The sequence below is a fragment of the Enoplosus armatus genome, chromosome 18 (assembly GCF_043641665.1).
Source record: "Enoplosus armatus isolate fEnoArm2 chromosome 18, fEnoArm2.hap1, whole genome shotgun sequence".
Classification (NCBI taxonomy): Eukaryota; Metazoa; Chordata; class Actinopteri; order Centrarchiformes; family Enoplosidae; genus Enoplosus; species Enoplosus armatus.
This window is the reverse complement of record NC_092197.1, coordinates 13,543,918-13,569,253: the sequence shown is the minus strand read 5'-3', so window position 1 is coordinate 13,569,253 and position 25,336 is coordinate 13,543,918. Positions and strand designations below refer to the sequence as shown.

At 42.3% G+C, this 25,336-nt stretch overlaps 1 protein-coding gene across 1 annotated transcript; it reads right to left on the bottom strand.

Moving 5' to 3' along the window:
• Window positions 1-1,495: 1,495 nt before the first annotated feature.
• On the bottom strand, window positions 1,496-23,648 carry ulk1b (unc-51 like autophagy activating kinase 1). Its single transcript, XM_070924211.1, has 27 exons — window positions 23,289-23,648; window positions 22,159-22,251; window positions 21,699-21,740; window positions 18,560-18,592; window positions 17,711-17,747; window positions 16,118-16,291; window positions 14,787-14,860; window positions 14,446-14,547; window positions 13,423-13,481; window positions 12,790-12,872; window positions 9,676-9,726; window positions 9,155-9,246; window positions 8,799-8,964; window positions 8,440-8,494; window positions 8,171-8,257; window positions 7,389-7,532; window positions 7,154-7,302; window positions 5,972-6,231; window positions 5,654-5,859; window positions 5,052-5,173; window positions 4,613-4,738; window positions 3,973-4,160; window positions 3,377-3,570; window positions 2,724-2,842; window positions 2,417-2,574; window positions 1,877-2,012; window positions 1,496-1,579 (listed from the first exon to the last, which is right to left on the bottom strand). The coding sequence occupies exons 1-27, from the start codon at window positions 23,376-23,378 to the stop codon at window positions 1,524-1,526; spliced, it is 3,096 nt and encodes a 1,031-aa protein (XP_070780312.1). The 5' UTR covers window positions 23,379-23,648; the 3' UTR covers window positions 1,496-1,523.
• Window positions 23,649-25,336: the final 1,688 nt, after the last annotated feature.

The window sequence follows — 25,336 nt, the reverse complement described above, 5'->3', positions numbered from 1 at the left end:
CTGAAATAGAACACAACATAAATCATTATTCAGTGTAAAGCAATTTCTCTTTGCCATTTCCTTCTTAAAGAAATCTTGGTTCCTCTATGGTTTCATAGCTTATACCATCTCTTCGTCAACATCCTCACATCTAACATACATTACCCTTTGACAGTAACTATAATACAACTAAAACTGCAAGAAAAGAGTGGAAGTATAAGCAAATCTGTCTAAGTATCTACAAAAACTGGACATGTTTAGCATGTTCCACTCAAGATTCGTTCTGTACAGTACTTCAGCAGTGCAAAAACATTGAGACGTTAGCCCTGGGATATACCTAAATTTGAGTTATCCAACACTTGGCTAATATTAATGCTGTCTCGCTCCTGTCAACCCTACATTCAAATGTGTTTGTACTTGCTAAACTCCGACGTGATTGATTGATAACATATAAAACAGACAGAATATGGAATCGTGTTAAGAAATAACCAGCAACAGCAGCACCTAAGCTTCTGTATACCTGAAGAATACATCCCAGGTTATTGCAGCATCTTTAACATGATTGTAATCAGGGATGCCAACAGACCGGTTTCAGGCCCTCTTGAATTAAAAGCTATATTCTGCATGTAGCAGTGGGGTAGTGAGTGTTTTCTGGACCCATTTTCTGCCACCATTTAAATGACAAAATGCCTATTACATCATTGTGATAATGATGGGACGTGGCCTTTGACATTAAGCAAGTATATATATATATCATTAAAGTGTTTTTTCTCCAAACCAGCATAGTTACCTACAGCGAATCAAAAATAAAATGTAACACAAAAACAAAACTGCTTCTTTTTTTATGTCAATTTGGCAACAGTTTTGTAATAGCGCTTGAATGCGCTTCCAGCCAACATCTGTAGCATTGCTATTATACTTCCCTTCAGCAAGCAACAATTAGACCAGAAAAATGCAGAAAAGCAAACAAGGGTAAAAGACAAACACACATTTGATGAGAATGATACTTGGCCATTCCAGGTCTTCATCAGCACACGTTCTGACTGTACCTTATGTAGGTGTACAGCAGATACTGCGCTTTGCTTCCAGCAACTGATCTCTGTAAAAGATAACATTTTGTCTATAGAGTTGCCTATTGCAAATTCGTAGCATGAATATTTGTCCATCTTAAAACGCTATCTGTTTATGTTTAGTTTATGAGTGCTGTATGCGACTACTTGGCAATAATTGCTCCTGCATGTGTTTCGCCTGGTGAGGGGAAATCTTCTTGGCAAAAAGTCATTCTTTCACAGCACGAGTGCTTCATGTCCAACGCTGGTACAAGTTTAGCGTTGGGGGAAGTCACTGCCTCTATCCAAATCTTGAGATGAGAACACAAACCCCTGCAGGTTCGGTGAAAACTGAAGTCTTGTGGTTTTCTTGTGAAAATGAAAGGATTTCTGAGTGAAAACCATGAGATATGGGTGGAGATCGGATTCCGTGGAAATGTGCAGGGTGCAAATGACTGACATCATATCCACACTCTAAGAGGCCGCATAGGACTCTCACACACAGAGTCCTGACTGCAAAGCTGTGAGGCGGCGTTCAATGCACTCCTTACCTGCAGTCACGAAGAGAAAGACAAAGAGAAAAAGTGTGTGGGAAAGCATGACAAGTCGTGTCCAGTTTCCTCTAGGTGCTATTGTTTCCATTCCAAAGACATGGGGCATGCATTAGCTCATTAACATTACTGTGTAGATCGAACATTCCGAATTAAGAAATAGTAAATTGTTTTTCAAATATAATCATAAAAGGTGCTTTTTAGCTGCAGGAACATTGCACGCCAAACTACGGTAGGTTCTGGTGCTGAGTGGAGACATCCCTTCTTTTTGTGAGATTAGCTGGCAAACATACTCACATTTGCTAACACTGAGGATGTCCTCCTGTTCGGTGAGCAGCAGAGACAGGCCCTCCATCAACAGGAGAGCTTTATGGTAGCGCAGGGCCGATGCTTCCCCTTGGTGGAACATCTCGTCCAGCGCAGCAGCCTGAACCTGAGACGACACCAGGAGGCTCAAGTTAATACATGTTTGATTTTAGTCTTGATTAAAATAGCAATATAATGCTGATGAGATATGCAATGCAGTTCTGTGAAAATGACACTCGAAGTCATGCTGTCAACTTTTCCCCCTTGCTTTGTGTGTTATTCTAGCAAATATACAAGCACAAACATATACATAGTGGCATTACAATATTCCTTTGACCATGAAGCAATCATTTGAGAGCAAATGCTTGGCGCCTAAGTGTAGAGAGAGACAAGAAGAGAGGTAGGAGGGATGTTTTCACCATACATGCACTTAAGTTGGTAACAAACGCTAGGGCTAATTATCTACTGCTGGTCAATAACCCTCATCTCCTTCTCTGCTTCCCAACAGTCTAACATTTCCGCTGGGCTTACCATCTGCACGGTGTGGCTGAAAAGCAGCCGCTCAGCTGTGATGGAGGTGATTTGGTCCATTAGACGGTGCTTCCTGGAAAAGAAGCGTTCCAGACGGGTGCTGAGTGAGCGACAGGATGCCACACTGGACTTGTACAGCTCATTCAGCCTCCTCACGACTGTATATGGACAGAACATTTGAAAAAAAATGTAATTTAATATTACTATTTAATAAGACAATCATTGTGCATTCTGTTAAAATCAAAATGGTATATTTAGTTTTAATGTACATATTAGACACCTCCCCCAACTCCCCCTTACAAAATACCTTGTTTGACTGTAGCAGATGGGTAGAGTTTGCCCTGTTTAACTCGCTCCATGGCTGTGTGTAAGGCAGTGGACAAGAGTTCTGCAGTCTTAAGGTAGAGAACCAGCTGTTCTGCATGACTGAGGAGAGAATAACACACACACAAAGTATTACAACAAACAATTCAATTGTTTGAAAGTTAGTGAAACATCTGTATAATAGATTTGTATAGGAGATGTATGGATTGTGTAATGTAGGGTGCAGACACTATCTCTGACCAAAGTCTTTCATAATGCTTCCCATTATCAAACTCGTCTGCAGTTTGTTTTCCCAAATGCCATTTCTCTCTGCACTCCAACTCTAAAACCCACCTTATTTATTTCTTTTATTGTATCTATGTCAGCGTGTCTTTGGCTCTGGTGCAAAAATGCATTCAAGCTTGTGTTATAGCAGCAGAAATGTTGACATATTTCAGTCAGTACTCCTGAGTGGGCTCTAAAAACCTGCTAATTGCAACATCAGAAAGTCTGACTTGAAGGATCTTATTGCTAATTCACCCAATTCAAAAAATTGTCCCTCAGGTGATTTTGACATTTTTCACCAAACATGGTGCACAGGCTGGATAAACTGTATCATCGTCATCAACAAAGACTCTGTTGCTGATTCAGCTTTACCTCCACTCTCGGCTCAGTGAGCTTATCTGATCTGCTACCAGGCTCTGCTGCTGAAGGAGGGAGGGATGAGAAATGTCCCCCAGCTCCACCAGCTCCCCCATCACCGCGGCCCCGCGGGCTCCAGCCACCTCCATCAGACAGCGGGCGAAATCCAACGTGAAACGCAGGCTTTGCACAGTGTCTGTATGCTCCTGCTGCACTCCGACAGAGGCAGGAAGAAAGACAGACAGAGAAAGAAAAGGAGGTGGTTTAGTGTTAGAATTTTAAACAGAAAACACCCACATGTGATTTCAAAGAACACAAGCATTAACAGGAGACAGGTCATTTCATTATTCCACTCTCAGATTCCACCTTAGGCTATTTTGCCAGGATGACTTGAGCTAAAGACACTTCAACCACACTATGCTCTCTTTTTCTATGTTTCTCGCAGTCTACATTCTCTTGAGGGATTCTTCATTTCAACATTTTGTGAGAACGAACCCCTGACTGATGTAGACAACAAAGAAGTCACTGCACACATCCAGAGAATAAATAGGATCCAAGGGATGACTCCTTTTCTCCACTTTCCAGAGCTGTGTATAAAACCTGCTTCTCACCTCCATCAGCGTCTCCTCGGGCAGCTCAGGAGCCTCAAAGGTTACATGATGGCCGCCCATGTTGGCTGCGATAGGATCAGTGAAACTGTAGCGTGGACTAGAAGGAGCCTCAAAGCCATCCAGATAGGTGCCTATCTGGGGATGGCGGCTTGTGAAGGAGCCTGCAGGGCTGATTGAAGTGAAGGAGCCTGCAGGAATCAGAAAAAGAAATATCTAATATTTATTTAATACATAAATATGTTTTTATCAAATGCCATGCATTTCCATTGCAGTACAACTCACTGAGAGAACAGTTAGTGGGTTGCTTTCTAACTATGCAACCATTAATTCCAAATTACCCATTGGAAAACTGCGTGTTCGGAAAACCAGTCATTTGGGTTATTACTCCCTTAATGTAACTACACCTTTGCACAGTTTGGCTTAATTTGAATCTTGGCCAGTAAATCAACCTTTAATGCTTACCTCCATGACATTTAATTAAGTTTCCACATCATGGAAAATGAAAGTAATAGCCCCCCCCAGTGCTCTGTGTTGTATGATGTGCAGAGCATAATACTGAGGCTGCTGTGTAAGTGGAATTTGATTCCCTTTCGCTGCAGAAGGGATGTGGAGACAAATGACTTGATAATTAATGTGCTACCTGAGTATTTCCTCTGTCTGGAGGTATGAGGAGGGGTGCTGCCACTGGGAGGAGAGCCCACAGTGAAGACCACCTGTGCTGGGCTGCTGGAACCAGGTGCAAGGCCTCCCCCACCACCGGGGGGCACTAGAGGGCAGAAAAGAGCAATGATTGACGATGGGAGAGGGTGGTGGGCAGCCCTGAAGATAGGGGCTGTATATATCATTGACCATTTTCATTTTCCAATAAACACCAAATATTTCAATACAAGCTCTCCCTGTGAATTACAAAATTAAAATAGTAGAATTAGAATAGTAATGTTTGACATTCTATTCTCTTGCAATATACTGATAGCTGAATCACAAACTTTAGAAACTGTTGTTATTTTAAAATGAATTGTTGCTGTAACTAATCCAATACACTGAAATCCCAAACTACACACATGTTTGTTAATGCCTACCTGTTATGTCTATGGCTTTTTCAGACGTCAGGTTCTCTGTGCTGCCTCGGTCACCCACAAGTCCGCCTGGTCCAAACGCGGCCACCAGCAGCATATCAGACAGGCGGCCGGCGCTCTGAGACCTGCACCACAGAGAAAGGAGAAACAGAGCAGAGAACATGGAGGAAAAGACACATGATATGAATTCCACAAACATCCTTGTTTAATATATATTTGTACTAGCTGCCTATTTCCTTCATTCATTTACTTACTTTTTCCCGCTATATTTAACTCCATTAGGTTCATAATCCCTGTCTTGACCATTTTTTCTCCATACATGAGAAGATGTAGATACAATGTAATGTAATTTATTTGACGTAAAAAAGCTTCATATATAACAAAACAACACGCTATATGTGATAAAGGTGAAAGGAATTCAAAAACAAAAATTTAAACCCAGAAAGGCATGGTTTAAGAAGGAAGAAGATGCATCTCTAACTCGAAAATAGTTTGTTTTAAACCCGAGAAGTTTGCCATTGCAGAAGAACAGTTCCTCCTGGATATGCAGCATCAGCGAGGTAAGCATAACAAATAGAAAACAACAGCAAAAACAACAATCTAACCTTCCAAAGCCCTTGATATCATCATTCAGCCTGTGGATGCAGTGGGCAGGCTGGGTGACCTGTGTGGGGGATTGTTGTGCCGGGTCTCTGGGCTCCATTGGGGCAGTCCTGCTGCAAGGGGAGCCGATGACCAAACCCTGCTGTGTCAGGAAGGTCACAAGGTTTGGAGAGCTGGGCGGCTTGGGGAATTCAAATGGGGGGATGGTCTGAGGAGAGACAAGAGGGAGAGGAGAGAGGTGCCAGAGGTTTGTTTAAACTGCTTGGTAGTCTTTTCTGTGTATCTCAACAGAATTAAACACACACACAGAGCAGACTCACCCTGGAAGGGGACCCCAGGATGGTGGGGAGGGGGCTACGCTGCATCAGCTCACTGAGCCTGGGGGAAGAGTGTAGAGGGCGAACAGTCATCAGGCCTGCCGAGGGGGCCACCACCGGGTCCGAGTGCTGCTTCCTGATCTTTTGCCTGCCACCACCACTGGCACACTCCAACAAACAGGGGGCACTGTGGAGCCGCGTGCCCAGTCCCGTTGTCTGTGGGCGTTGATGAGAAGTCGGCCGGGGTTCAATGTGCTGCGGAGCTGTGAGAAGAAGAATATTTCTGCTTTTAGACAGCAGGTTGCATCGCAAACTGAAATATCAGACAAGACAACAAATCTACTAAGAGATAGCAGAGATGGACAAGTCCCGCCTGACTCCCCCGCTGCCCTGCTGGCGAGCATGTCTGGACAGCTGAGGGACTGTGGCAGCATGAGGCACAGAGGAGTAGAGAGCAACTGGTGGTGAGAAGGAGAGTGTTGGTGTACGTAGGAGGCTGGTTCATTTTCTCAACCACTAATTTTCAAAACTACTGAAACATTGGCAAATGCTAACCACTACATTATTTCTCTTTTTGTCTGCAGTTAAATTTTCAGGGCAATACCACTTACAACAAGCCAATCACCTTTCTAGGGCTGTACCTAATAATTACTTTGTAATTAATTGCTCTGTTTGATTATTTTATGATTAATAAATTTACCATTTAGTCTCTAAAGCGAAAAGTTCCCAGAGCCCAAAATCATGTCTTCAAATTTCTTAAAGTAATAGTAAAGCAATAGTTCATCATATATGAGAAGCTCAGTCCAGAGACTGCTGAGTATTTGACTTAAAGGATTAATTGATCAATCTTTTAATAAACTAATCCAGTGGTTGGGATGCCCCAAGTTTATTTTTTCTTACTTTTCTCAAATTTTTTTTTTTTTAGCTTTTTTAGCTCTTCAGGCCTCTAAAAATCCTTCAAATGAAATATCTGAGATAGAAAAATCCCTCTTTGGTTGAACTGCTCACAACTCATGTCAACTGTGTCAACATTGCACCTTTTGCACAAGCAGTTAGCTCCAAACTGGTCACCGATCCTGCTAACATTGTCCACATTTTCACTAAAGATGTAGATACACTAAAGAGAAAGCTGTGATCTGCATCTGTGAAAGAGGTTTACAAAGTGAAAACTAGCCTCTGAGCTACCTTGAGGGGAGAGCTGGAAAGGTCTGGCCCCTCCCAGGGAGAGCCTACGGTTGGTGGTGACTGCTCCCTGCCCGTAGGGTGGTGAGGGCCCGGTCCGAGCAAAGCCCAACGAGCTTCCACTGCTGCATCGACGCACTGGTGTCGACAGCCTAATAATATAATAAAAATAAAATAAGTCCATGAGTCACTGCAGTCAATGTAAGTGTGTTATGTGTGTGTGTTTGTGGATACAGACCGTGGTGAGCCATCCTGTTTGGTGGAATGGAGGTTCTGCTCCATGCGCTGGTAGTTCTGGAGCTGAGTGGGGACTGGGATAGGCAATGACTGACCATGGTTTCCATAGTTACAACCATAGTTACCTCCCGAGAACTCGCTGGGCCTGCCACCATCAGTGAGAAAAACAGAGAGTGCCGAGGAAAAACTGTTATACAAGGGAGGAGAGGGTTAGCGTGTGTGTGAACAAGTTTAACACTTTCAACAGGAACACCAAATATTCCGGAAAGAGATATTCGGTTACTGACCATCCTGCCAAACTTGTACAATGTTTGTAATGTGAAAACAAACATTACATTGTGTTTAAGGATAACATGACATGAACTGAGGTTAATTAAAGGCTATGTTTAATTATTTATTTAACTTACCTGATACTAGTATTTAAGCGTTTAGAAGAATTTCTAATATATAATATAATCTGTTTATCCAGATGAAACACTGACATATACACTTACATGAACATTGTGGCTATTGAGTTCTCAACATGCAATTCCACTCAAAGAACTCAAAAGAGTAACATGATTCACACATACACAGCACATTAATAGAAGTCATTTTATATAATTGTGTTCCTTAAATTACACTCTCGAGCATTAAATGAATTAATTTAGCAGATATCAGGGACTTCACTTTGGCCATTGCTGCTTCTTCTTCTTCTACCATTAATCTTACAGTGTCTTGCCCTCTAAGCTACACAGCACCACATGTATCACTACCACCAAACATTCAGCTTTGTGCAGTTACCTGACAGGACTTGGAGACCCACTGTAGGAAGGTGAGTGTGGTGGCGTTTTGGCTTGGCTACACAGACCAGCAGAAGCCAGAAGAGAGCTGATTAAAGAGGAGACGGAGACTTTATTAAAGGTGCCATTTTGAAAAGGAATACAGCATATGTTCTGAGTTTTACTGTAAATAATAACATACTGTATTCTGTAACACTGTCACACTACTAACATGGCATTAGTGTAATACAGGCAACGGCAATCTATGAATACCCAATCCTTGCTTCTTACCCGCTGTTCATCAGGCTGTCCGGCAGCACTTTGCTCTCACATGTCAGCTCAGCTGCTGGAAAACCAGGAAGATCAAAAGAACAGCAAAATCAAAGAAGAGTGAAAGTGTTGTATTAATTACATTCAATTACATGAACAATAAACATTAAATAATATTAAACAAGAACAAAGACTGAAAAGAATGACAGAGTTAGACAGAGTAGAGCTCCAGCATATGAAATGCTGTAAATGCCACATGAAAGCTGAATAAATAAATAAAAGATATAAATACTGATTCCATAAATCCAGAGCCAAGGCTAGGACTATGCACAGCTGCATTTGACATTTAGGCTGGGATCCCATGAAAAAAGTTTTCTTACTGGTGAAGTGAGCAGGCACCATGACAAAGTCATCTGTGTCACAGGAGGAGGAGTTCTTGCTGCTGCCGCCCCCTCCCGACGAGTCCTTGAGGAGAAAACCAGCGGCCTCCTGGGTAGGGGAGGCCAGAGCTTTGGCACGCAAATGTTGAACCTCAGCAAGAGACTGCTGCAGACACAGGGAGACAGAAAGTAGCAGATAAACAAAGAAAGAAAGCACAAAAGAAATAATAAAAGAGCAAATAGTGAGGGAAGGCCACTTAGGGGTTGACTTCTATGACTACGCATAAAAACACAGCCTCATTACTCAGGTGCAGACAGAGAAACAAGTAAACAATATAGAAAGAAGAAACACAAACCGGTGGTGAGGCAAGGTGAGAGGTGGAAGAGCTGCTACAAGAGCTGGCTGACGCAGAGCTTGGGAAGCAGGTCATGGACACAGTAGGAGTTGCTGTGACAAAATGCAACACATTCGTTAGACAACTCAAGGATACACACAATGCAGTTTGGTGAGAAACGCAGAATGTAAACAGAAACCTTGTCTGTTACAGTCCATAGGGCACCTTTCATGTCATAACTCTGTGGTGTTTTGCTGACAAGAAATACTACGAGGCTGGCTCTGCTGCTAGATGGAATAAAAGTATAATTTGGAAGGTTTTGGCATGACATGACAATCTTGCATTTTTTTGAGGGTTACGTTTTATTTTGGTCTTATTGTTTTAAGAAAATGTGGAATGTTTATTTACCTATGCGTTGTGAACTCAAAGTGCGAGACATTATAGGTGCAAGACAAGTGTACAGATTTAGTTCGGTACTTATGTATTACAGACAATTACCAAACCAAGCTCCATTAAGAAGTGTGTTGTTTATTCTTACTTACTCTTTTTCATGGATGAGCTGGCCTCCAGGAAAGGATGACAAAAAAACTCATCTACCAACAACACAAGAAGAAACAGAATTAGCAGGAGGTAGTGAAGTGGAGCAACATTTCTTACTTTACAATCATGTTGACCTACAGTATATCAGAATCAGAATCAGAATCAGAAATACTTTATTGATCCCCGGGGGGAAATTGTACAGTACCGGTGCTCCCATTCAAGAGTAGAAAGTTGCATAATTTAGAACTAAAAGTTTGTACAAAATATAAAAATAAGAAATACAAAATACAAAATATACACATTTACAGTATTTAAGTGAAATGAGGTGAAATGAAAAATGAAATGAAAATACAAAATATACACATTTACAGTATTTAAGTGAAATGAGGTAAAAATATATACAATAACAATGTATATGTATGTATGTGTTGCACTAAAGTGTGTGACTATATATGTATTGCACTTAAACATTTTGAATAAATAGTGAGGTGGTGTATGAACAGGTGAGGTAGATACAGATACGGATTCCAGTCTCTTCCTGAGTGTCTGACATTCAGAGAGAGGAGTTAAACAGTCTGATGGCCACAGGCAGGAATGATTTCCTGTGTCGCTCAGTTGTGCATTTGGGAGCAATGAGTCTCCCACTGAAGCTGCTCTTGTGTCCGACCAGTACGTCATGGAGAGGATGTGAAACATTGTCCAAGATGCCCCGCAGCTTAGACAGCATCCTCCTCTCTGACACCACCGTCAGAGAGTCCAGCTCCACCCCCACAACGTCACTGGCCTTGCGGATCAGTTTGTTTAGTCTGTTGGAGTCCGCCACCCTCAGCCTGCTGCCCCAGCATGCAACAGCATAGAGGATAGCACTGGCCACCACAGACTCATAAAACATCCTCAGCATAGTCCGGCAGATGTTGAAGGACCTCAGCCGCCTCAGAAAGTAGAGACGGCTCTGGCCCTTCCTGTAGAGGGCATTAGTGTTCTTTACCCAGTCCAGTTTATTGTCTATGTGAACTCCCAGATACTTGTAATCCTCTACAATGTCCACACTGGCCCCCTGGATGGAAACAGGGGTCATCGGCGCCTTGGTCCTCCTCAGATCCACAGTCAGTTCCTTTGTCTTTGTCACGTTGAGCTGTAGATGGTTCTGCTCGCACCATGTGACAAAGTTGTCCACAGCAGCCCTGTACTCCTCTTCATCACCCTTACTGATACATCCAACTATTGCTGAGTCGTCAGAAAACTTCTGAAGATGGCAGGTCTCAGTGCAGTAGCTGAAGTCCGTGGTGTAGACGGTGAAGAGGAAGGGAGAGAGGACAGTCCCCTGCGGGGCCCCGGTGTTGCTGACCACTCTGTCTGACACACAGTGTTGTAAGCGCACATACTGTGGTCTGCCAGTCAGGTAGTTGACAATCCAGGACACGAGGGGGGCATCCACCTGCATCTCCGTCAACTTCTCACCCAGTAGAGCCGGACGGATGGTGTTGAACGCACTGGAGAAGTCAAAGAACATGACTCTCACAGTGCTCGCCGGCTTGTCCAGGTGGGCGTAGACGCGGTTGAGCAGGTAGATGATGGCATCCTCCACTCCAAGTCGGGGCTGATAGGCGAACTGAAGGGGGTCCAAGTGTGTCTTGACCAAGGGCCGGAGCTGCTCTAGGACGAGTCTCTCCAGGGTCTTCATGATGTGGGAGGTCAGTGCCACGGGTCTGTAGTCCTTGGAGCCACTGGGTCGCGGCGTCTTTGGAACAGGAACGAGGCAGGATGTCTTCCACAGCACGGGGACCCTCTGAAGACTCAGGCTCATGTTGAAGACGTGGTGAAGTACTCCACATAGCTGGGGGGCACAGGCTTTAAGCACCCTGGGGCTGACACCATCGGGGCCTGCAGCCTTGCTGGAGTGGAGTCTCCTCAGCTGTCTTCTAACATGGTCGGCAGTGAAGCACATTGTAGAGGTGACCGGTGGGGGAGGGGTGGAGTCATCAGGTTGAAGAGTGCCGTCAGCCTGGGGACTGGGGGACGAGGTGTGAGGAAAGCTCTCACAGGGGGGTGGGGGGCTGTGAGGAGCAGGAGGGGGAGGGGGGAGTGGAATAGGTGAAGGTTGGAGGCAGACAGCGGAAGAGTCATGGGGGGGTTGAGCAGGGCCCACAGAGTCAAATCTGTTGAAAAACAGATTAAGTTCGTTGGCCCGGTCCACACTGCCTTCAGCTCCTCTGTTGTTGCTCGGCCTGTAGCCCGTGATGGTCCTCATTCCACTCCAGACCTCTCTGGTGTTGTTCTGCTGGAGTTTCCACTCCAGCTTCCTCCTGTACTTCTCCTTGGCCTCCCTGATCTTTACCTTCAGTTCCCCCTGGATCGTTCTCACCTCGTCTCTGTTGCCAGCTCTGAAGGCCCTCTTCTTTTTGTTCAGTATGGCCTTGATGTCCTTTGTCACCCATGGCTTGTTGTTAGAATAACAATGGACAGTCCTTGCTGGTACAGTGGAGTCCACACAGAAGTTGATGTAGTCTGTGATGCACTCTGTGAGCCCATCAATGTCCTCTCCATGCGGCTCACAGAGCGCCTGCCAGTCAGTCACCTCAAAACATCCCTGAAGTGTCTCATAAGCCTCCTCTGACCATCTCCTCACTGTCCTCGTGGTTGCAGGCTGGCTCTTGACTAGAGGCACATAACAGGGGTTGAGGTGCACTAGGTTGTGGTCTGACCTACCCAGAGGGGGGAGGGGAGAGGAGCTGTATGCATCCTTAACGTTAGCATACAGCAAGTCCAGGGTCCTCTCCTCTCTAGTGGGACAGCTCACATACTGTGTGAAGGTGGGAAGTGTCCTAGCCATGGTGACGTGGTTGAAGTCACCCGAAATAGCAATGAGTGCATTCGGGTGTTGAGATATAGACATAATTTATATTTTTCTCCATGGGTCTTATTGCTTTATGTAACACTTCTTTATGAAAGAGAAAGACGATATTCACAGGGATATTAGTTGCATCTGCTGTCTGGGTAACGTGACTGGATAAACATTTCTAAAATGCTACATCAGTAAGTTATCAGTGTAGGTCTGCACCAACACCATATAGTCAACTGTTTCATTCATTTTACTGTGCTTGACGTACACTAACCAAAGTCCATGCGGTCCTTGTGGTTGCGCTGCAGCAGACCCAGCAGCAGGTGCCTCAGATGACTGGAAGTCTCTCTGGGGATGCTGCAAACCAATGACACCACAGTTAGTGTGTGCTGCTGAGCAAAAAAAAAAACTTGATTATAAGGTCATATAACACAAGAGAAAATTGTTACTACAACACTTTTAGCTACACTCTTTATGTTTTTACTGGAATTAAACAAAAAGATATGTATTTCTTATCTTTCACAATTAAAATGGTCAACATTCAAAACAGAACTTTTAGACAGGCTTTCATTAGGAAGCTGTGATAAACTGCAATGTAAAACCTTCACAGACATTATGCTGTAAAAGGCTCGGTTGGTGGGGGGCTTGTCATCTCTAACAATGGTGTAAATTAACTGCTGTTCAACTGTTACAACAACCCAGCTGGTATGGCTGTAACTGGCAGCATCTCTGTAGAAGACTGATTTGGTGACTGATCTAAATACCAGATATTAATAACAAGATAATGGGGTCTATCTGAAAGAGTTTCAGTCAGAGCTTCACATCACTATGTTTTTCAGTCTTTTACAGTAGCATCTGTCAATCACATGAAAACTACACATGCTGTCATCTTACTGTAACCCCTTACTTAGGGCTGAGAGTCTTGTGTTTTTCGTAGAACAGCCGGAGGTCCTGGGGACTGCTAGCCTAAAGATGACAAAAGATCAGAGAGAGAGTTAAAAATATGTAAATGTCTGCAAATGTAAATGTGTGTGTATGTACACACATAATCATACCACCCTTTTCATACTATAATTGCATACATTTTGATGGCACAGATTGAACCCTAAGCCAGGCACTGTTAATGACAAAATACCACATGTTCTAACATGCCTGTCAATGAAGCAAAGAGGGAAGCTACTGGGTAGCTTTAGAAATGCTGCTGGACCAGTTAAGATAAGATCGTTTGTCAGAAGTTATGCGTTTCATCTTTTACAGCATAATTTAAGTCAGCCGAGGCAAATTGCTGTTTTTCTTCCTGCTCATCTTTCACATCTTTCAGGAGAGAAGAGACAGCCACAACAAACAGACTGAGCTGCAGTTTGCGGACAAGGATGAAAACATGTTATAGGAGCATTCGGCTAGGTTTTGTGTTAATGCACTTCATTTTGTTAGTGTTTGAAATTACTGCACGTGTCTTCCATCACTTTAATCATATTAAAATATTAGATATAATGTAAAAGGCCATTCCAGATAAGTCGGCAGTCTCCAAAATAATGCCACAGCTGTCTTTCACAGAAATGAAGGCTAAAGTTACATTTACATTATCCTTGGCCTGAAGCCTATCTGAAAACACAGCTGATAAACACAGTGTTGCGTGGTTTAAGAAAACTGAAAAGAATGACTTGTAGTTGCTAGTTTTCAGATAAGAAATTCAGAAGAAAACTCACAACATAATCACTTTTCCGTACATATACTTATAATTGACTTAAAAGCTAGTGATAACAGCAAGTCCTATATATCATAATGATTGTTGTTAATTTGGTCTTGCTGTGGAGTTTTGATGCTGTCCCATCCCTAAATTAGGTAACTGTGTGTGAAAGAGATCATACTGCAAAAAAACAAGCATGCTCAAGAATGTAGCCTGCAAAGAACCTGTGACTGTGTTTACCTGAAAAGGAGCCTTCCCAGTCAGGCACTGAAACACTATGGTTCCTATACTCCACAAGTCAGCCTTGGCATCATAGTTTTGAGACATAATGACCTCAGGAGCCTGGTGAGGGAAAAAATGTGAGATCGCGACACAACTGTAAAATTAAAAGAATTAGCTCTGAGAATCAAAAAATTGTGTTTTCCAAATGTCAACTTCTTAAAAATGACAAAGAAATGCTGAGTGAAAACACAGAAGTCATTAAATCTGAATTTGCTTGGGTTGAACAACCAGCTAAAACATTTGAGTATGCTGGCAATTATTTTCCCTCACATCTATAAAAAAATACAAAAAGTGCTTACCATGTACATAGGGGACCCACAGAGTGTTGCCGCCATCATGTTGTTCTGAAGGTACCTGGCAAAGCCAAAGTCCGCTGTGGGGAGAGAACGTCAGGGAGGGAAGGAAGGAAGGTGGGGGGGACATAAAGAACACAAGACACCAAAAGAGGATGAGTTAACATTTGGTGCTGGAAGCGAATGCAGCTGGATCTTCATACAGAAAATGTGCAGATCCTGTGGACAATCACAAACCCATGAAAAAAGGGAAAAATGTGTCTAAAATGTATTGATCAGTCACAATATTTGGCTGATTCTACTCATCATATTAGTCATTTTACAACATCAACTCAACAAATGTTAACCCCTAACCCTAACCCTATTTAACAAGTCAACAAAATAATTTCTAAGTAGGTACAATGAGTGTATATGTGTGAACAGTGTGTTTGTTAGTGTGACTGAGCAGGTTTTGCTAATAACATTCTGCAGTGACTTGGACTGACACAAGCTTCAAACTTCATTCCCACGGGGCAATCAATTCTCTCCAGAGGAACAAGAATTGATAGGCTTAAGGGTTATCAGTGTCCAAACACACACTCGCTCTCTGTACTTGGTCATGACACTCATTATGGTGATCACTTGTTGTCACAGCAACATCATCTTTTGGGTGAAAGCAGCCAAACTCACAACTGAGGGGGTTTTCTCTTTCTTGGTAATTTTTTCTTCACTGTGTTTTATCAGAGGAAGACTACCAATGCTGCTGAGGGAAAATGTGAAATTCTATATATAAAATTGTACAAATATCCTCTAACAAGTTTAGTCTTGCAACCTTAGTGTAATAAATTGCCTTGGGGAAATCATTATTAGCTCCTGAGCTTGATTGCGGTGTAAGGATTTCCATGTGCTGCTTCATGAGGTTCAATTAGTTTTTGCTCCTGTAGAGGATTCTAGTGCTTTCCTATTGAATCTCAATGTACACCTTCAAGCTGTGATCTCATGTGTGAAAATGTTTTTGCTCTTTTTATTTCAGGCTACCTTTATATACTTGTTTGATCAATAGATACTACAGGGTTAGACCAAGCACTGCTACGTGTTTGATTTTCGATAATTTGTTTGTTTGTGTGTTTTTTTTAATGTAATTAGTTTTTTTCTGTTGTTGATGTCTGTTGTGTATCCAAATACCTCCTAATAGAGTCATGATGTAATAATATCAATGCCAGTCATTTTAAATGTCACTCTGTAGCACTGTGTGACAAGCCCATTGGTAAAAGGCAACAACAGAAAACTGATAATATGTGCACATGCCATCATGTCACATGGACATGCTCGCAGACTCTTCACACCGCCACACCTACCGATCTTGATGCAGGTGTTGTTGGAGTGCGACTTGCGTCCTGGTGGGTAGGAGAGCAGAATGTTCTGGGGTTTGAGGTCCCTGTGGATTATGCCTTTGGACTGTAGGACCCTCATGGCCCCTGCAATCTGCTGCAGGAAAACCCGAATAGTGTCCTCGCTCAGCGTGCCTTTGGCTGCAGAGGACCAACAGGTGAACAAATAAAACGTTAATTTACTACAAGTTAACTTTGGTATATTGGGTGTAATGAGGGATTCTCATACGCTACAGTGTGTGTGAGAAATTAAGTACTAATGTAGGACACAAGGTGGGGGTATAGTAGCCAGATAGGGACTGAATGGCCCTCTTTCCTGGATTCTCAATTTTTTCCAAACAAGTCCTGGAGTCAGACCGTGTTACACAAAACAGATCATCTCATTTTACCTCTAGAAATATCTGTATTTTTTTTCTCTGTTCTCCCACATCACACCACTGCCACCTCCTGCTCTCTGTCCCTTCCTTCCCTCCAATCATCTCCCTCATCTCACGGTGGTACAGTATGGTTCTATGTGAGAGTCCCTCCTTTGTCTTGGATTTCTCTTTGGCTCCACCTCCCTTCTAACACATTTTTTTTAAAGCCAGGCTTAGGCTTGACTTGGGCCAGGAAAAAAGGTTTGCTCATTGACCACAGTGGGTAGTGGATCCAAAAACACTCTTTTTTTTAACCAGGCAGGCAGAGACTATTTTTGGAAAACGTCCTGTATTTAGACTCTGGGTACCTGACAGACAAAGTTAGCAGCTACAGCTATAATTTGTCTGCTAACGGCTAGCGGCTGACGTCTTATTTCCCAACCCGCCCACACTGACAGACACCTCAGAGTGCCACCCCTGGCTATTGAGATGAGGCAAACCTGGACAGAATTGTAGACTTCATTTTAATGTTGACTCAAAAGCGTATTTACAAGATGTGGTGTACTGTATGTATGTGATGTATGTGTGAAAGACAGAAGCTTGCAGCGGGAAAGTTTCTCTGCTTTTCGTTGTATTACACTGTCAAAGTCTATTTCAAGCCTTAGGGCCCCACAGGTCCTGAAGCTGTTACTGAAGCACCAAATCTGTCTCTGTATTCAGGGCCCCAGATAAAAGGCTGCTTCAGCCTTGGGGCATATATGTTACTGTAAAGTTAGAACAGAACTTAATAATGAGTCTCTCCTCTTCTACTACTTGATGTCTTAACTAGCTGTTCCTATCCAAATATTCTAGGATCCCAAGAAGTTTTGTGATAGTTTTGTGATAGCCTTTATTGGTTGCTTGCTGCATTTTCAATCTAGAAATGAAAGATTATTCTACTGTTGGACACTGTGAGTTCAAAAAACATCTCACAATAAACAATACTGCCTTGCAAAATTTGGATCTAGTTTAAATTAATTCCACTCTCAATAAATAATATTTCAAATGTCTAGTTTTCACCTCCTTTGCTTGGGAACATTTGTGATCTTGGCTTTTAGACAATTGAAAGAGGCCAACCAACAAAGATAACATTTCACCATCAAGTCATTCGATTTTTCTACTGAGAAGCACCTGGAGCTTTGAGTAGATGAATTGTTGCACTTACAGTGTAAGTAGTCAGCGAGGTCGCCACCATTACAGTACTGGAATCAGAAAGAGAGTCGGGAAGAGAGAAAGAGAGGGAGAGAGAGAGAGTGAGAGAGAGAGACACAGAGAGAGAAACAGAGAGAGATGAAAAAGAATAACATTAGGACACACAGGTAACTTGGAGGGTAACTCTAGTGAATCTGGTCCTCTGAAGGGACTAGAAATCAAAAGAGATCAGAGCAGTGATTTGCTGAAGAGTGACGTGTTTACAGATTTATAGCCTTGCTCTCATTTCCAGCATCCATATGAATGAAGCCAGGAAAGGACGAGGTGGGTTATGAAAGGTGAGGCTCTGAAAGGCTGCCTCACAAGTCATTTCCTTTTCTAAGACACGGAGATAAGCACGAAACAATGAAGATAATAACAACTGGAACGAGTTACGGAGATTTATCAGCTGTCCCATTCAAGCCATTTACATATGTGTTTAACATTTTCTGTCTTTTCGCTGATACTGTGGGACGTTTAATTGCTGTTTTATTACTTTATGTGATTTTGAGCACTTAAACTGGTTAGAGAAAATAATTATACGATACTATCACTGATGCCGAATATAAAAAAAAAAACAAAGGCCAAAGTATTAGTAAAGTAAAGCGGTAGTACAATATTTTACCTGTGGCTCACCATCAGGTAAATAGTATCAAGACACAGAAAAAACACTCGCATTAGCATTTGGATGCTGACTGGCGACCATTTACCCCCCTTTTGATGCCTGAGGACACAGCTAATTATAGCCCGGGCGCTGTCAGAGCCGAAAAGCTGAGACAATACAGCGCTGAGCAAACAAAGCCAAACATCACAGCGAGCTTACCTCCATTACCAGGTACACTGAGCTGGCAGTTTCCTGAAGAGAGAAGAGATAAGAGAGGGGGTAAACAAACACGAGTCAATGACAGGCAGAGGAAGGAACAGGTGGTACTTGTGCTCACCGATCGTGTTCGAGCAAACTGAAGCTGGCAATTTGGATTGGAGAAATAAAACAGCTTAAATGGTTGCAGACAAATTAAGGATTAACTGCTCAGACAAAAAACTGTTTGAGTCTTGTGAAAGAAAGACACAGAGACTGTGAATGTGGCCTGTTCTTTTTTATTAAAAAGTAAAAGCATGCCTGGCATCAGTGAGCTACATTAACACTGAGCCAAAAACAATTAGGGAGTCAGATGGCTGGCTATGCTGTCAACAGCCTGATCAAAACAATGAGTAAATCACGAACAAGTGAGAGACGGTGAGAAGTAGCTAACTGCCTAACTTTTAACTCGTAACCTATTACTGTGCACATTTGGGGGGGATTCAGAGTTCCAGCAACTTTTCTAACATCCGTTATCGACTCTCCTTTACTCTCCTCTCTCTGTCTGAAGCAAAACAGTGTGGCCTGCTTGAAAGAGCCCTCTTATCACATGGCAACAGATGACTGCAGTCTTTCACTCTGACCTCATCTCAGTATCTTGTTGAATCCACCACTCAGAGGCCAGACTGTTTTCTATAGTTCAGCTGAGTCAGGCCTTTTGAAATTGGTTGTCTTTGGCTTTATTGGAGATGGACGGCAACCAAGCAGCCGGTCCGTTTCAGCCGGAGAGTCAACCATCTGGTTTCCCCAGGCTGCTTCTCTGTGGCATGTATCTAACAGTATTGCAGCACCAATTTTCAGTTAGATGAAACGTTTACAAAATTTACAATGACATAAAACAGAGAAAAGCAGCAAACCCTTACATTTGAGAAGGCGGAACCAGAGAATGTTTAGTACTTTTGGTGCTGCAACTGTCACACCAGTGTTGGCCTGTAACTTGATGATGATTAATTGACGCGCAAACTCATTTTAAGTCACTTTGGATAGAACAATTGGATAAAATGTGAATGTAAAAAAAAAAAGTAAATGCATCTCTCTGGTGTCCAGCGTTTGGTTTAGTTTCAGTTTCCTCTTGACCTAATTAGATAGCTGGATGGTAAGATCCCCTGCACAGAACATCTACACTGTCTGCTGCTGTGCAACAACAAACCTGTAATCTTAGAGCCCAGCTCAGACTATCTTAGATGCCCAGAGAGAGGTCCCACTGTGAGTCAGTTTAAAGATAAGAGAGTAAAATACTTCTGGCATTATAACCACTTGAAAATAGTTTTCTTTTTGATGAAGAGCTCTTGGACAAAGAACTTAAATCCCCATTTGCCATCAATACAACTAGGTGACCACGTGGAGTGTTTGAGCAGCTAGCAGTGCTCAGCATATGCATGTGCGCATCATTGGTCATGACTTTTTTTGTAACCTTCTTTGCATGATGACTAAGCCCTCTGACAAAAACAGATAAGGGGACAGGATGAAAGGTCAGCTTAAATCAATAAAACAAATCTCCGGGTCTGGGGAAGTCCACAGTATCTGCTCTCATCCATACTTAATATGCAGTTTTCAAATATGACATATTATATGGGAAAAAAGCTAAATAGCTCAGCATCTAACTATAAAGGAAGGAATCTCTGTCTGTCTGTCCTTCGAGTATCTCGACAACCATTCATCCGATCGACTTCACACCTGGTGGGTATTTTGCTTTGGTGCACTTTCCTGGATTCTGTGGTTCCAGAAGAATCTCTCCATATAAGCCACAATGTTTTGCGTCTAGATCAACTTTCCGCCATTTTGAATTTTGTCCAAATTTGTTTTCTTCACTACTCCTCCCACAAATGTTGAGCAATCGTCACAAAATCTGGTACAGAACATTTCTGGACCAAGCCGGAAAAAGTTGCCATTCTGATTTTTGATATTCCATGCAGTTTTGCTATAACTGGCCCTTAAAGTTTCCTCAAATGGTGTGGGCAGGGCTTATACTACAAAAAATGTCATATCTCCTGAAAGTTTTATGCTATACCACATTTGGTGGACATGACCAGTAGATACCATGTATGTGACGAGTGACAAATTTGGAGCCATTTGACCAATAGGTGGCAACATCATCTAACTATAAAGGAAAGAATCTCTGTCTGTATATGTATGTGTGTATCACTGCCTTGGCATATCTCGACAACAGTTCATCCGATCGACTTCTTCAACAGCAGAGCATCCCTTGCCCAGTATTACTACTGTCATCTTGCAATATTGTAGTCTTGTTAGATGTTACAATTAGCATGATCAGTGCATTCAATATTTTTAACCAGATGGCAGTGTGTTAGTCATGGACGACAAAGATAAAAGAAACACCTGGTGAGTTAAGATAAACATTTGTGTCAAGGCAGGTGTTCATGTTATCTAAACTACCTGGCAGGTGTTGCCACAGTGAGTGTCAGACTGGTTACTAGGCTACAAGCAAGAGCATTGCTTTGATTGTGGATTCTTATTCATCACCTTACAATGCAACACCTGTCTAGTCCATGGCACTGAGCTTAGAGGTTAACGCTGGTATTTAAATATGCACATGCTGTATGGCAGCATAACACTTAGTCTACACCCTAGGCACCAGGTTTGTGCCTGGACAAGGTGGCAACAAGTCTCTTGTAATGAGCAGAAATACTTGAGGCAAGTAAAAGGTTAAGAAACTACACTTCCCAGAACGCCTCAACAGCCCATGTGACTGTCAACACAATGTAAACAAGGGAGATGATGACTGAACTCAACAGGACACGAGGGCAGAAGTATTCACTGAAACTTTACAAGGATTTGCTGTACGTGGAAGAGCAGAGGAAAGCATGCCGGAACAACATTAAACAGAAACTGTTTCAAGAGCAAACAAATGTAGCAAAGCCTCATTTAACAAGTAGGGAGAACAAAACTGCTCAAGCTGCACGAGCCAGAAGTGGATCATGTAGAACAACCCATCTGCTCTACTTTGTAAGCATAGACTGATGGGAAAACTGGGACAATAAGAGGTGTGATAATCATGTATGTAAACAGAAGCCTTGACACTGTGCAATCAGCCTTTTCTTGACATGATCTAGATGTAATTTGTGAGTGTAGTATTACATACCTGAAAGTCCAGTAATGCAACAATGTTCTCATGTTTCAGTTCCTGCAGAGGTGACAGAGAAAAGCATTGTTTGGATGGTGCATCCTAAATGTTTTACATGTTTAACTTTAAAGAGATGTTCAACTTGACTTGTACAGTCCACTTAGGGCCTCCTGTAGTCTGCAGGAAACTTAAGAACATCTACTTTCGCTATGACATTCCCATGTTCAGCAAGATGATCATGTTGAGATAATCACTGCTCATATTTCATTCTAACATATGGCACCTCTCCAGCTCTAGATACTGGAATATTCACTACAACTGCTGATGTGTACAGAAAGTGCTGTTCATGCTCAGGTTGCCATTCTTAGTTGGTTTGTTTATACACATTACTATGCATGTGTTTCTTATAATAAAGTACATAATATAGTAACCTAGTGAACTCTTGGAAAGGAGTATTTTCTGAGAGCTTCTGACTTACCTTGAGTATTTTGATCTCTTTTCCCAGCAGTGTCTGGGATTTGGCCAGGTTCTTCTTGTTTATGCACTTTACTGCCACCTCCCAGTCATGTTTCTGAGAGAAAACATTACATGTGAAATCATTTTCTGGGTGCATAAAACAAATACAGTGCAGTATGTGTAGTATCTGATACACAGAGCCTTTGTCTGGTGTATGAAGCTCTACTGTCTTTGCCCTACACCACAAGTGTCATTATGTGCAGCAAATGAGTTCAAAACATTTCAAAACATCTCTGCGTAGTTTATTTGTCAAATTCACAGATTCTAGCACATTTATCATACTTGGATATTGATATATATATTGGAGGTGTCACACTAAAGCACACTCCTCCATGCTGTTGGTTCGAAGGGTTTCCTAATGGAATTTGGTACTGATTACTTATCACCTGCTGAGGCTGTAATCAGCCAGGAGGTCTGGTTGGTTTTGTAGAGCAACCACACAGCAGCATATTTGAATGTATTGTATTATGTATGCACTGCAATATGTGTTATTAGATGCCATTATCCTCTAGTGTGGATGAAATGTATCTGTGTGCGAATGTACTAATGAGCAACCTACATTTCCCCTGGATGTTTTATTTGTCTCAGCTGTTGTGATATATCATATTACCAGTGTGTAATCAAATTACTGTAAAGCCGTTATAATAGTATAGTATACTCTTTCATTCCAGGTATAGGACATGTTTCAACATGTTCACTAATGGCCTCAGTAATGGAGCTTTCTAAGAGAAACAAATGTCTGCTTCTCTACATTGAAATTTGCCACGATTACAGACGTGCATCATCTGCATTATAAACCTGCAGAAAAATACAGACCTTCACACAGTGTCTATACATGCATTAAGGCAAGGTGCCGCGAGTATTTAAACAGTATTTCAGCCTTTTATCCATTAACTGCCTGTTATTTTAAGGAACATCCTGTATGTGATCCCAGGCCTCTTAAGGCCGTACAACAAAAACAAATACACCAGATGGCCAATAAAATGCGATTCACGCCTAACAATGCAACCGAACCAAGCGACTTTTTATTTCGTCTATGTTGGCAATAGTATATATATATTTTTTTAAAGTAATACAGAGGACAATACTCACCTCTCGGTGTCTGCCTTTGAAGACGACAGCAAATGCGCCATGTCCTATCAGGTCCTTCCGACTGAACTCAAATTTCCCCACCGTTTCCATGTTGTGCCAAAGTCTGATTTTACACTACTTAGAGGCGGACAAATGACCAGGAGGCCTCAGGTCAGCCTTCTTGATAGCAAGTGCTCCTTTCTCCTCCGTCAAGTCGGGGCAGCAGCAGCAGCAGCAGCAGGGATGTTCACCCCCTCTTTCACTTGCCATGGGCTGCCTTCCTGACAACAAACTGTCCTCTTCTCTCATGTTCGCACGCACACGTCTCGGAGTTAAACTCCTAACAAAGCTGTACGGTGGTTTCCATCACTGCGTTGACAACGTGGCCAACACGAAGTTCGCTAACTTAACAAACGGGACTCGGACAAGTCTTGTTGTCGCAGCTATCCTTGACGTGCCACCTTAAAAAGCAGCTCGCTGCGTTTTGTTTATATACAGTGGATCCTCGCTTCTGTCGCCTGAAGCGTCCACACGGCGAAACAAGTGCTGGCTGTGAACTTAAAAGAAGTTAACGATGTCTAATAACCAGCAGAGACCGCGAATATTCCTCCTAATCTATCTCGCCGAAAGTAACAGCATCGATGGTCCTGACAAAGCAGACGGCGTCTAGCCTCTGCAACACAGCGCATGCGCAGAGCAACTACAGCTGTAGGTTTGACGTCAGAGGACCTGGGTCATTTGTTTTGGCTTGGTTAAACTAGTTTAGTTTAGACTTTGAAAATGATGAAAGTGTCTCTAATATATGATAATGTTAATATTATTAACAGTTTGGAACGTCATGAGGCAGTATACTAAGTAATGAAAGGTGGAGAAATTATGAGACAAACGTGAATAAAAATGTCAAGGTGAAAATGTTCAGTAGAAAAAAGTCATGGTGATGTCCTCACAGTTCTTTGATGTTTTTATAATAAATTAGTGCCTTGATTAAAGCCTTGACTGGTGACCTCACAATTTATTTTTATTAGACTCACCACTAGGTGGAGAGAAGGACTATCATCATCATGATTATCATCATCATCATCATCATCATCATCATGGGGTGTAGAGGGCGGGCTTCCAACACCAGGTGATAATCAACGTTATTTGTTGTATGTAGGAGTGTCAATTTTGCATGATTATTGTACAGTTTGTCTCGCTGAGGGGGTTTGTTTTAAATGGAAGAAAATGACAGGATGAGAGGATGAGACAGCAGCCAAGAGAGTTTGAGATGACAGCAGAGACATATGGAGCAGTTGCAGATGGAGGAACATCACAGAAATGGACAGGAGGATAGTAACCAACACTTGTGTGAAATATATCCAAATTGTTCCAGTAACCTCAACTTGCGCCAGTGTCCAGCATTGTGTAAGCTGCGTAATGACCATTTAATCAACTTTTAGTTGCTTTAGGCAGGCATCTCTCCTAGGGCTCTTTTAATGCTTAAAAATAAAAGCGAGGCAGAGGAGAAGAAGAAGGCTACTGTGGAAGAGACATCCAGACCCACGGGGAGAATTGGGAGGAACCCGGTGACTATAATCTGTTAAAAACGGGGTGAATGTAATCAAGGAAAAATTCACAAAAGACAGACTATCGGTTAAGTTTTTATTTATTTATACATGTACTAGGCCAGGATGGAAATTATGTATTTTGTGTACAATTTCTAGTGTAACTGCTCCCCTAAAGGTAAAATATTAAGTGTATGTCTTTACTGTATTCCAATCTTTTACTTCCCCCTTCATATTGCCCATAGACACATTGGCCTACTTTGGCCTAGTCATGTGAGTTGGTTTTGAATTGGTGTAGATTGCAGAGTCTCTAAACGCAACTAAATTATCACTAGTTACATGTCTGCAACATCACCGTTTACAAGTACTACAAACAACTCAGACCAAGCGCATAACCGTCCTTCAATCCGTCAATCTGTTAATTGTTTGGGTCTCTCAAGAATTAAATGTGCAAAATTTAATGAGAGGCTAAATTTAATGCAAGGTACATTTGTTTCTATTTGTTTGGATGGGTTGATGCATATC

What these genes read in the sequence shown, in the direction of transcription:
- ulk1b (XM_070924211.1), bottom strand. Translation starts at nt 23,378, where the DNA reads ATGGAAACGGTGGGGAAATTTGAGTTCAGTCGGAAGGACCTGATAGGA. An exon ending in GATATCAAGGGCTTTGGAAG is followed by an intron (nt 5,174 to 5,653) that starts GTTAGATTGTTG and finishes TCTGTGGTGCAG; the next exon opens with GTCTCAGAGCGCCGGCCGCC. An exon ending in TCAGCCACACCGTGCAGATG is followed by an intron (nt 2,013 to 2,416) that starts GTAAGCCCAGCG and finishes GTGTCGTCTCAG; the next exon opens with GTTCAGGCTGCTGCGCTGGA.